Below are 13,302 nucleotides of genomic sequence, written 5' to 3'. Positions count from 1 at the left end.
ATAATTTATTACCCCGGAAGTATAAGAAACACATTATTCGCACATTATTCATTTATAAATACAAAGAAGTTTAAAGAAAAAAATACGTGTTTTTACGTCATCCCTATAATATAAACAATTAAGACCAGTGTTGTTACTTGAAGGTGTTTCAGTCGAATCATGTAGTTCAGACCAAGTGGAGTGGAAATTGAAACGCTGGAAAAAATGAAAAAAAAAATACTGGATTCTCAACGAAATCAAACTAATGCTCCGGGTACATCTAAAACGATCGTATGCGGCGAGACGGGATCGTATTAAACATGACTCACGAAAACAACCTTCAAAGACGTCATAATATGATTATTATTATTGTGCATCAAGTAAGCTTTTTCGGGACATCCGACGGGACGAGTATTTTAAGTATTCAATTTAATCGGTCGTACGAAATTTTATTTTACCGTGACCGAAAACTGTTATTATCGAATACTTATATTATGCGTTTACTGGATGGTAATTACGGTCGAATTTCAAACCTTGTCCGATGGAATTACTATAAAAATACTAGTTGCAAATAAGGCCATTGCAAGGTTGCGTAACACTATCACTTTTACCGGTAAATTGCGTTCGAAGTTAATTTTCACTCACACACAAACGTACACGCACACACACACGCGCGCGCGGCACATGAAATTGGATGACGACGTCGAATTAATTGTGGTCATCACACCACGGAGGAACAGCGGCCCCGCGACGATCCACCCACCCAAGTATCGACCCCCCGAGCGCGAGTAACCGAAAGAGATAACAACAATAATATTTTCAACGGGTACTGTGGGCCGCCTGGAGGCGAACAGAAAGACTATTGGTAAAAATAATCACTGCAGCTAACCGGCCGTCGCGGACGTTAGTTCTGGCGAGAAAAATCATGGCGTGCCTACGACGTGCGCACAAACGTCCGTCGCGCCGCGAGAGCAATAGCAGCTGTGGTATGAGATTATAAATCGGTACTCACCATGTAAACGCGGAGGAGACCATTAACAGGAAACCGTGGATCGATGGGCCCCGAGCGCGTGTTACATGTTATTACGCGATAACGAGAGATCGGCGGAATACGCCATCGCAAGTTATCGCGTGCACAGGGTGGGGGCTACCGAGTGGGAACGAGTGCGGGCGGCAAACGGCGACTTCGCGGCTATCAAGTGCACACAAAAGAAGCGTGTGGGGCACCGACGATAACAATAACGGTGATTTCGGTGGCAAAAAAAAAACAATAAATAAGTTAAAACGAAAACGAACCGAATGCGGCGGTGGATATATCAACACACAATTTACGACGAGCGCAGGGTCAAACGGACGAGTAAGAACCATGCGCCTCGTGACCAGACAGTGTACTGCCAATGCCGCCGCTGCCGTCGCCTCCGCTGCCGCCGCCGCCACCACCGTCGTCGTTGTCACGGCAAGTCGCGGAGAGACGCGCGCGCAACGCCGCCGCTCGCTGCGAATGGCTCCGATTTTTACAGTGCTGACGATTGTGGCGTCCACGGCGGCGATTCAACAAGGACATTTCACTTAATATGCCCCGTTACACGAAAATAAATTTTATGAAAATTGAAATTCCAATTATCCAATACATCGTATCGTTCAAATCCATGTGGTATTCGGTATTAAATGACGGAAACCGTTCATATGGTCGAAGATTGCGTTTCGCGGAGGGGTAGTAAAAAGAAGACAAGCACCCCCATCGTTTTCCTTGTAACCTAAATACTATTACTTGTCTGCAATTTTCAAAATGTTCATAAAAAAACTGAACTCGTTCATGTTAATTTTTTTTTAGGTGAACACGTTCACGTTCAAATTCTATGAAAAAATGAACGCGTTCATTTGGCCGTTCGTATGAATTTTTAATTTTATAATTAGGAATCATCAACCTGTACTCTATATTAATGGGACTTTTACAAAATGTATATTAAATGTATTTTACTTTATGTTTAAAAACTATACTTAAACATATTATAATCAATATTTATTATTATACATATAATTTTAAAATAGTAAATCAGTGACGGTCTGACCTCCCCCCCCCTCCGGGTATCCGGCAATCACCGGGGAACTTGAGATTTATTCTTATAATAGGGGCCCAATCAGGGACGGATCTTTAGCTAGAGAACTATTTCAAGAGGCCACTTATTAGAGCTGAAAGTGGATTATAAATGTATTCCATGTAACAAAAAAAACAATACGATCATATATTTGTTTTTTAAGTTTATTTATAATTATTATTGTAAACATTTATCTTATTTTATGAAATCTTACATGAGGTCTGGCATAAAGATGTTTTATTTTACTATTATATTAAGCCAGTGGCGTCATTTGAGGGGGAGAACTGGGGCATTTGCCAATTTGGTTTAACATTCAACTTAAAGTCTGTTCACTTAAAAAATATAAGAAGTCTTCAAGACGCCAATATTCTCAACTTATATTAATTTTGGGTCACCTGACCTCCTAAATCTCTCCTAAATCCGCCTCTGGGCTCAAAGCAACCACGCTTATATAAAAATCATGTTAATTATTTTTCTGAATTGAATTAAAATTATAATTTTCTTATCTTAACCTTGAAATATTGTTGACGTGATTTATTAGACATAGGTATAAGTGCTAAAATCTATACATTTTTGTTTTCTTAATCAAAATCAAACAAATATAAATACTTTGAAAAATTGAGATAAGTGTTGTTAATGGTCATATACACGAACACAATGATAATTCGATAATATTGACTTCGGAAAAATATAAAAATTAAATAATTAATAAAATTAATAAAAATTAAAATTTGTAGTAGAATTCGAGCGTAGCGAGAAAAACATTTTTAGTAGGTATTTATTGAATATCACTCCAATTTATGTTGTTTAATGGCCCATTGTAAATTTTTTGCCGAAGGCCCAATCATGAGTCAGACCGACACTGTGATAAATACATTTGAACGCACCAAAAATCATTCAAATTCATTAATAATATAAACTTCATTCACGTTTGATTTGAAAAAAAGCAAGTGACGTTCGCATGTCATTCAAAAAATATGAACATAAACGCATTAACAAACTACGTTCTTTTCAAACACTGCTTGTTTGCTTCTGGATGACTGAACAATTGATTATCATGTACAAATATGTATCGTGTATCATATTAAAAATTATTGTAAATATTATTACTTTATAGTATTTTAAATTTTAACAATATTATTATTAACTACACATACTCGATTATTGAAACCGTCATTTTTGCTTGTACTGCAACAAATTATTCGGTGTTATAAATATTATAAAACCAATCTCATGTACATTTTCTCTTATGTACGTACTTATGTATATTACATAAGTCATATATATACTTATGTACTAAGGTTTTTAACTACAATATATTATGTGTACTTAAATTTAAGATATTGATATTGTTTTAGGTCCTACAAAAATTATCAATAAAATAGAATTATAGATTTTTTAGTCATTTAACTTCAAAATTTATATTATATTAAATAGTTTCCGTTTTAATAATTTACAAACAACATATTTTTTAGCAATGTTTCAAGCAATTTTTTTTTTTCTATTAAAATAAAATTGTTAGTTACATTAAAAATGTCTTACCTTTTAAAAAAGGAACACAGATCACTTATATTTTTTCATTGAAAAGTAAAATATATGTTCAAATAGTTCTTCAATTCGATGATTATTTTCTCCCATTTTTCCAATAAAACTGTTTATTGCATAAATTATAAACTCAAAATGTTACAACACTTAAATTATAGGCGGAAATCAACACAGATATTAGATGGAGGGGGAGAGGATTAAATATTCGGCAAAAAATTAACCGCGAGAGGGCCATATTCTTGTCAACCTTATAAAATAGAATAATGATAGTATATCATTACGTTGTATTCCATAATCATCATCGATTTTTACTTAAGAATATCTCAATCTGTATATTATATAGTGTGTTGATATTGTATAGATTGTGTTATTCATTTAATAAAATACAAAAGAACTTTATATAATAAAATTAAATATATATTTTTAAATAATTTTTTAATAATATTTGATTTTAAAATCTAATTTAAAGTTTAAAAAAGACAAATCTGTACGTAAAAATCCATACCAAAAAGTCATTAAACATTATAACAGTGATAACTGTAGTAATAATAAGAACTATATATCTATAAGGATTATATACATTATAATAGATACATAAAATTTGTAAGAAAATTAAATTACAAACCAAAAAACTGAGAGCATGATAACAAAAATCCTTGATTTCTTAATACATACGACTAATGAAATAGTTCATGGGCGTCTTTAAACCCTTATGTTCAGTATCATCATATTTTACTGAATTATGAAATGTGCTCTAGTGAAAAATTTTAATTAGAATATATAATTGCCATACATAAGGCATATCAATTAATTTTTAGTTGTTTCCATATTCTTTTGATGTTCTATATTAGATACATAATAGTATTACAAATAGTATAATAAATTATAAAACCTAAAAATATTTGGAGAACGAAAAAAAAAACAACAAAACAAGAACTATAAACTTTAGATTTTGATCCCTTAGAGCATGGGTTTTCAACTTTTTGAAATCCATTCCCCCCCCCCCCTAGTAATATTGTCTGAGATCACGCTCTTTCACCACAACAATATTGAAGTATAATGATTGTACTAATCATTAAATAATCAACGTTTTATTAAATGTTAATGCATTTATTTTTAGAGAAAAAAAATAATACCAACATTTCAAATATTTAAAACAAAAGGTATAATGATATTATACTACCTTTTTTTAAATTTTAAATAAATCATTTAATATAAAATAATGAGAGAGTGGACAACCTAACCCATAACAACATTCTTCGGTTTTCATAACTTTTAATATATCGTACCAATAATTAATATAACTTATTATAGTGTTAAGTTTATAACTTAAGTAATATTTAAAAATAATCTTAATATTGGTAACAAATAACTAAAATAATAATATTTATATAATCTATCATTAGTTATAATATTATTTATTATATTATTAGACCAGATGTAGATACTCTTAGACTCCTATAACAATATCCTTAAAATACAAAAATGCATTTAAAAAAATGTATTATGTAGGTAAATTTATAAAATAAATTATTACAATTTATTTATTTTATGTTATATAGTATATAGGTATTATTAATTATACTTATATACTCGTCATCTATTCCTGCATTATTAAATTTTACTATACTGAAGAAGTAATAATTTTATTCGTTTTTTCTGCATTGATGGAAAATAGTTTAAAATTACTAAAATTCTAAAATTCCCTTTAAAATATTGAAAAATACCAACAAAAAAAGCGCTAAAAATAGTGTTCAATAGATTCTTATGATATTGAAAAATATTTTAGATAGAAAATCATCGTTAAGATAGATTGATTAAAAAAAATAAAAATCCATTCAATATCTTGGCCCGTGATCAAAAATAGATTATAAAAAACGTTTGTAAATTTAACCATTTTTATTAAACATTTATAGAATTGGGTACATAGAATAAGTATTATCATAAAATAAATCAAGATGAAATTGGAAAAGAATTTAAAATTATAAATAAAATAATGAACTACAGTTTATATATATACGGAAAATGAGCCTCGCAATTATAATATACCTACCCGAAAACTCACAATCTTGTAGTAACGACTCTACTTACATAACTTTAATCATTTCTTTTTTCGTAGGCTAGTAAATGTATCTAAGTTTTAGATAGGACTGTGAAAATATTTAAATATAATGAAATACAGTGAAATTTGTATTATTGAAAATAGAAGAGTGACGTCATCACATCATTGATCTTATACGTGTTGTTCGGTTAGACATTTTACTCAATTAATTTCTCAACTTGTAATAATAATTTTGACTTTTTTTCTCAACTGATATGTATACATGAGTTTTAGTCAATTGCAAAATATTTTGAGAATAATTTTCATTAATATTATACAGAACATAGTTGTACTTCTGTAGATCTAACCATCTAGGTCATGAAATATACTTACTTCAATGTACGTAATATATAAAATTACTCTTGAAGTACTTTAAACACAAAACACAAAGTGTATAATCAAGTTTTAACTTAAGTATAAGATAATTACTATACAATATTTTTGATGACATTCAAATGAAGTAAAAACTATTTTAAGCGTCTTATATGAATCACTAGAAGGAATATATCAGTCTTATATTATTGGTATACAATTTATACATAAAAATATAAATAATATTTATACTTTAAATCAAGAATATCTGAAAATTTTGGTTGAAAGTAAGAATATAATATATTTTAAAACATATATCGATGTACCTACAGTATAATAAATTAGATTTTATTAATTAATAAATTGTTCTACATGAATATTTCAATAAATAAAAATAACTTAACTTATTAACGAGTTGATAATAAATGTTTAATAAATACCACAATGAAGTCGATGATAATGAAATGTATTTAAAAAAAATTAATAGCATATTGTAAATAGTTAAATTATAATTCAAAATAGTAAAAGAATACTAAATTACAATTAGAATAAAATTAAATTAACTAAATTAAATGAGATTTTTACACAGAAAATTACTAACAAATCGAATTTTAAAAAATTACTAACTTACTGTTCTTAAGCGAAACCAGACGTTTTTAGCAGGTCAACGCAAGAAAATTATATAAATGCGATACTGAGTTACCAAAAGGCAAAGAAAATACAATCTTTAAATTATAAAAAATTATTATTACCTTATAATACATAAACAAATATAATAACAAATATTTTTAATTCCTAATAAAATAATTCTAAACCTCATTTTGTCGGAATCATAACTTTAAACTAGTATTAATTGATAATATAATTAAAGTAAAATTGTGCAGGTCATGTCTGGACATTAAATGAAATAAACGACTCGTAGACACGCCTAGGAGTACTAGCGTATATATATATATATATATATATATATCAATATGAATTAATGGATGCAACAAAATAATCTAATTATATATTAATACATTTGTTGTGAATACGCTTAAAATCTTTACAATATTAATTTGTTAAAATCACAAATTATAATATTAATTTTGTATGCTATACTTTTATAATTATTACGCGTTATAGTTCGTGGTATAAACTCTAAAAGCATAATAATTAATAATATACTAATAATGAACATGAATGCATCATACTCTCACTCACAGTTTCTGGTTTTCTCTACAAGAACTGACGTTAAATTGAAATGTGTGTTATTTTTATTGAATTATTGTGCATTAGGTCTCGATATCTCAGTAAACGTAGCGAACAAAATTTTTTTTGTATGTTTAATAAAATATTGGGTGGGTGAGTAGACTAAAATCATCTCTCTTTGTGTTAAAATAGCTTGGCTCACCACTGACCTGACAAGTATAATATAATTTAAAATAAACATGAACATACGTAGGATTAAAACACAGTAAAAAATATTGTGACATTACAGGTAATGATAATTTAAATGTAGGTTTATTTTTTATATTCACAGGGTTAAATTGTTTTCTTCAGTTTATGAAATATATAATATATAACAGGGGCGGCCAAACGGTCGATCGCAGACGATTTCAGAGTCGATCATGTTAAAATTTATTTTTAGGCCACGTGCACGAAAATTAATCGTGGTGGTTATAAACAAATTGTCAATTAGTTTTATCTGTATAGTTTTTATCTTTTATTCTGGGTTATAAAAAATTTTTCCAAAAATGTCGATCTTCAAAGCTGACGTATATTTTTAGTAGATCGTGGCCGAAAAAAATTTTGCTACCTCTGATATATAATATAACCTAATCTTCGAATTTTAAAATTAAATAATGAATAACTCATTCAAATATTTGGATATTATAAGTTAAAGATAAACAAGAGGTATTTAATTAATGGTTCCTAATACTAACAGCATAACTTTTGATTAATTACTTATTTAACATTTAGTATATTTGTTAATAGATGCATAACATTTTAAGACATTTTATTAATTAAAATTATGGAGTAATAATTTCCGTTTACTCTAAAAAAACAAACACGAAACAAATATTTTAAATGTCATATTTTACCGTAGGACACTAATTTAGTAAGAATTATAAACATGTATATATTATTATATTAATATGCAGCTGGCTACATTTTCAATATAATTAATAATAATAATATTGCAAAACAAAATATTTAGGTTAATTAATGGGGTAAGGTCAAATGACTAGTTTTAAATCCTAAAAGACTTGGAATCGGGAGATTTTACGTCTTAAAAGTCAGGAAGATAAGAGATATAAGAAAATACATATTTTAAGTTATATATAAGATCGTATAACTGAATAATAAAAAAAAAAGAGTACAATTTAAACTAATATTCTTAGTATTGATTTATCTTAAATTTTTTATTAATTGTTTACTTTTTTAAAAATAATTATTCGTTATGCTATTTTTCTTTGAAACAACTTAATTAATAATTATTCACTTGTTACCAAGACACAAGTGTAGTAGTTATTATTTTATAATTTTAGTTACTAAAAATAATATGATCATTAGAATAAATTAAAAAAAAACTGTTAGTAGATATATATATATATATATATTTTTATAATTTCTCTATTGTTACTAACGGCGACTTATAGATAACATGCTTTATCTTATTAAGACATGTTCAAAATATAATATCCATATTATGTTAAGATTACTTTAACTTATTATGTATTGTATCAACTAAATGTATTTAGTAACTTTTATTTTAATGCAGATATACGACGGAGTACATAATAAAAAAGTTATAAGTTTTTTACGAAAAAAGGTTAATTTAAGTTATATAATCTTCTACACTAATCTTAAAGATTATTAATTAATCAAAAAATTGTTTTAAATCAATAAATAAGTTTATAATCATTCAAGACAAAAATACTTCGAAGTTGGTTAAAAGAAATACATTTTGTTGAGTTTAAAATAATTATTTATTAGGCAATAGCCTTGACCCATCTTTGACAAGTATTTTTATTATATGGCGATATTTGTCACGAACATGTCTAATAGCTATAAAACATTTTCAAAGAACCACATTAGAACATCCAAAAATAACTTACAAACAACATCGATTATCCAGTTATTAGTTCTTATTATTAATGGATATAAAAAATTCGTACAACACAATTTATATATTTGTTTTAAAAACAATTAACTTGTAATTAGTGTAAATAAAATTATTGTAACCAAATTTAAAAATTTAAAAATAAAAATATAATTCGAAACGTTAACACATTTTTTATACACCATCTTAAAAGATTCAATAGATTTTATCATATATTTATATATTAAATAAATATATTTTACTAAATACTGAATCAAAATACGAAATTTTGTTTTTTGCTCACACTGGATTTTATTTAATAATATAATTTGCAATAATAACTTTATAATCGTTAATCAGGTTATTACCACTAGATGAATTCAATATTCAAAATTATCATTAATAAAATAATAACTTACTCTGTTGATATTTATTCTATTTATATAAATTACTAACTAAATAATAAATATCAATAAAATGGTATTTTAGATAAAAAATAAAATTATTAATAACAAGTATTGTGGGAATTATTTTAAGTTAGATATATGGGTAATTATTATATTTTCTGAATTATTATTATTAGTCATATAGATAATTAAAAATATTATTAGTAACACGTTAAACTATTATTAAAAAAGACGAAATTAAATAATTAATTTTCATTTTTAAAAAATTAATGTGTATTCATTACAAGTATGTTATGTATAAATTATACAGTATAATATAATTATGAAAAATCTATAAAATACTAAAATGTCTGAAACCGAGAAAAAATACTTTGAACCTTTGGAATTTGAATAAATCAAGGATGTCATATGACTGTATTAAGTTTATATATTTTAAAGCATAAATGTTCTCTCAAAAAAGAAAAAAAAAAGTATAATGTAAACAGTAGTAACATAAATCTTTAGAGTGTTTTATATATTATTAATGAAAAATTAAATTGAACATCATCAATAATACCAATTGAAACTTATAATAAATTATTAAATATAATAAATAATTTATATTTTCCAAAATTACTCTTATTGCTCTTATATAACACATGATAACTAAAATGTTTGTCCACAATTAATTAATTTTAAATTATTCTGGTCAATAAGAATAAAATATAAATTTAACTACTGACCTATTACGGACTAATACCCAGAAAAAAAAAGAAATACCACCACCCTCATTAAAAATAGGAACAACGATAAAAGGGCGTATTAGATATTTTGGGTGGAAATTCCACAATGTCAAGAATCGATATTTTCGCATAAAGGCAAGTTTGCGTGCAGTGGTACCACGCCTCAAAACTGACACTTCCTTTTTCCGGTGGAACCTGTAGAACCCTATGCAAGTCTATACCATATCAATTTGTATAATTACTAAGACAAAAATTACGTATTTAACCCCTTCTTGTGAATTAACCATCTAAGACTTCTGATTTAATATGAATATGAATAATAATCATGTACTTTTTTTTTTAAATATTAATGAAAAGGGACTGAATATTCATGGACCAAGTTCTTGTCCTTTATCGTTAATTTGCTCTTTTGACAGGGACATAGGATTATAGTGAAAAATGAGATATAATTCAAACCTTGTATCTATCACTATGCAGTGGCATATTTTCAAATTTTAACTAGATGAGGATCAATTTTTTCTAAAAAGTATAGAATTATATTATTAATAATAAATGATGTAGGTAATATATTTTAATTATATTATAAATAAAAATAAATAAAAATGTCTTTAAAATAATCGAATTTTCATGATTAGAGTTGACGAAATTCCAACTTCAAATAGGTACTAAAGAAAAAAAAAATGTTAACAGACATTTTTAAATTAGAGTAGTAATAATAATTATAATTACTAACTAAATAAGATTGAGTTGAATACGTATTGCATTTTAAGTCTAAAAATAATTTTTTATTTTTAATTATTTAATTTTTATTTTTTAAATAAAAATTTCAAATATATGCTCAAACTTATTGTTTAAATTGTAAACACAAGCTTAATGATACATATTCCATAATTTCCATTATCTCCAAGGCATTAATTAACCTAGATAAATTTATCAGAACCATAAAAATTATATTATCATATATTCTTCATATTCTGCAGAACATTTAGATATCAGAGTTATCCACCATTGAATAAATAAATAATTGAGTTTATTACAACAGAAAAAATTGAAAGTAAAAATAATATAATAATAGTAATAAAAAAATATAAAAATGAAAATAATATATAATATTTTATAGATTCAACTTTACAATTTGTCATTTTTAAATGAATATATTATACATATAAGCAACATACTATACATTAAATTCTGATTTAATTTAACTTTTAAACATTATTTAACAAATTTTTCAAAAAAAAGTAAATAAACAATTTATCATGCAAAAAAAGTGATTATATCAATTGTCTACAAAAAAAATAGTGATATTTTTAAGTATTGCATTCATACCATAGATATGTAAAAATACTTAAATTTATACATCACTACTACTGTTTTTATTTATACTGTATATAAACTAAAAAGTTAGTTAAGTATATATAATATACAAAGGTAAGTTCAGGAAATGCAAATGGTGTTTTTAAAAGAATTTATCGCCTACCTTATTTTCAATATTATTACAATTATAGGAATCCCCACCCTCAGAATAAATTTTAAGGAACACCAACAGTACTGAGAGAATATTTTAATATCACTCGAACACTATAACCTACCTATGTATATAAAAAGATTATCAGTTTCACCAAATTGTTTATGTAATACCTTAAGACGAGTAATTAATAATATACGTAAATATACATAATAATAGTATTAAATGAGTAATAATTTGTTGTATAATTAAGGTATAGAATACTTTGAAAATAAAATAAATAATTAAATGTAAGGCAATACTACTCTTAAATATGTCTTTCAATATATTACATATATTTTCAATATTCAATATATATATTGTTTTAATTTTAGTTCTTACTGTAAAATACTTAAAATGTAAACCTGATATTGCTCACACAAAAGGGTTATTACCCGTTTATCACAAATAAATAATAATAAAAATAAATATTACTATATCATACAATAGAAATTCAAATAATTTATCATTTGTTGAAATATTATGCTTAAACTAGTTATAATATATATTTTTAATAAACTCACCCAAAATAAGAAATCTGTTTAAGGAGTTTTCTACTTTAATCTTGCTTTGAAGTCATTAATATTTAAAGAAACCATATTTTATATGATTTCAACAAATAATATAATTTTAAACCACCTAATTTAAATTTTTTGACTCCAATGAGTTACATTTGAGTTTCTGAAAACAACAATAACAATTTAGTTAATACAACATAAACACAATATTCTATTGAAATTAGTGACAATCATAGACTTTATTACTTTATAACAGTTCATTATATATAGATTAGGTATCAATGGAATGTATAGCATAATAAAATATTTAAATTATAAACATATTAATAATAATTGTATTATTTTTAATGTCATTTACTATACTTATAAATTATATTTAAATATTAGTAATAATTTTAAGAGTATAAACTTTATAAAAATAGATTTTTACTTATTTCACACATATAAAATATTTTGATCTATTATTCTATATCTATGAACAAATAAAATACCTAAGTATGGAAACTTTGTATATTTATATTATAATGGTTGATGATGAACAGTTTATTTGTTGACTTTTCAAATATTTTAACTGATTATGTTATGAAATTATAAACTAGACTTACACCTAAACTTTATATAGGCCCTATATTATACGTCTGATTTTATCAAACTATAACAAATTGAATACTAACATTTAAAAAAAAAATTATTACATTAAAAGAAATAAATAATTTAAATATAAAAACTGCTCATTTACTTTATAAATATTTGCAAACTTATAATTAGGTATAAAATAAGTCTGAACCAGCCTACTATAGCTCAAGTCGGTTAAAATTTACATAAACAATTTTTTTGTAAACCTATTGAAAATGAATTTTATTATTTTTAAAAAATGATTATAATTTTAACAAAAATAAAAAGATATTATTAAATATACATTACATATTATAAACTAGTATTGATTTGATTAAAGTAATAATTAAAATTTAACTTGGAGTAGTTTAGTTTAGTCACTATAAAGGAAAAAAAAATTATTCCTTATAAA

At 25.4% G+C, this 13,302-nt stretch overlaps 1 protein-coding gene across 4 annotated transcripts in view; it reads right to left on the bottom strand.

Annotated features, from left to right (window-relative positions):
- LOC112691037 (phosphatidylcholine:ceramide cholinephosphotransferase 2-like) overlaps positions 1-13,302 on the bottom strand; it is a 47,613-nt gene that overhangs the window by 31,620 nt on the left and 2,691 nt on the right. The window contains exon 2 of one of the 4 annotated variants that reach the window (XM_025565145.1): positions 12,282-12,438. The exons of 1 other annotated variant lie outside the window; for it this stretch is intronic. Coding sequence is in view for 1 of the 3 variants with exons in the window: in XM_025565144.1 (XP_025420929.1) it covers positions 992-1,014 (23 nt within the window). In the remaining 2 variants the exon portion in view is untranslated. Of the gene's footprint in view, positions 1-991; positions 1,435-12,281; positions 12,439-13,302 lie in introns of those variants that run through there. 2 more of the 4 variants (XM_025565147.1, XM_025565144.1) reach the window with 2 other exon arrangements.

The sequence above is a fragment of the Sipha flava genome, unplaced genomic scaffold (genome assembly GCF_003268045.1).
Source record: "Sipha flava isolate LNK unplaced genomic scaffold, YSA_version1 553_pilon_pilon, whole genome shotgun sequence".
Classification (NCBI taxonomy): domain Eukaryota; kingdom Metazoa; phylum Arthropoda; class Insecta; order Hemiptera; family Aphididae; genus Sipha; species Sipha flava.
This window is presented reverse-complemented; position numbering and strand designations above follow the sequence as displayed.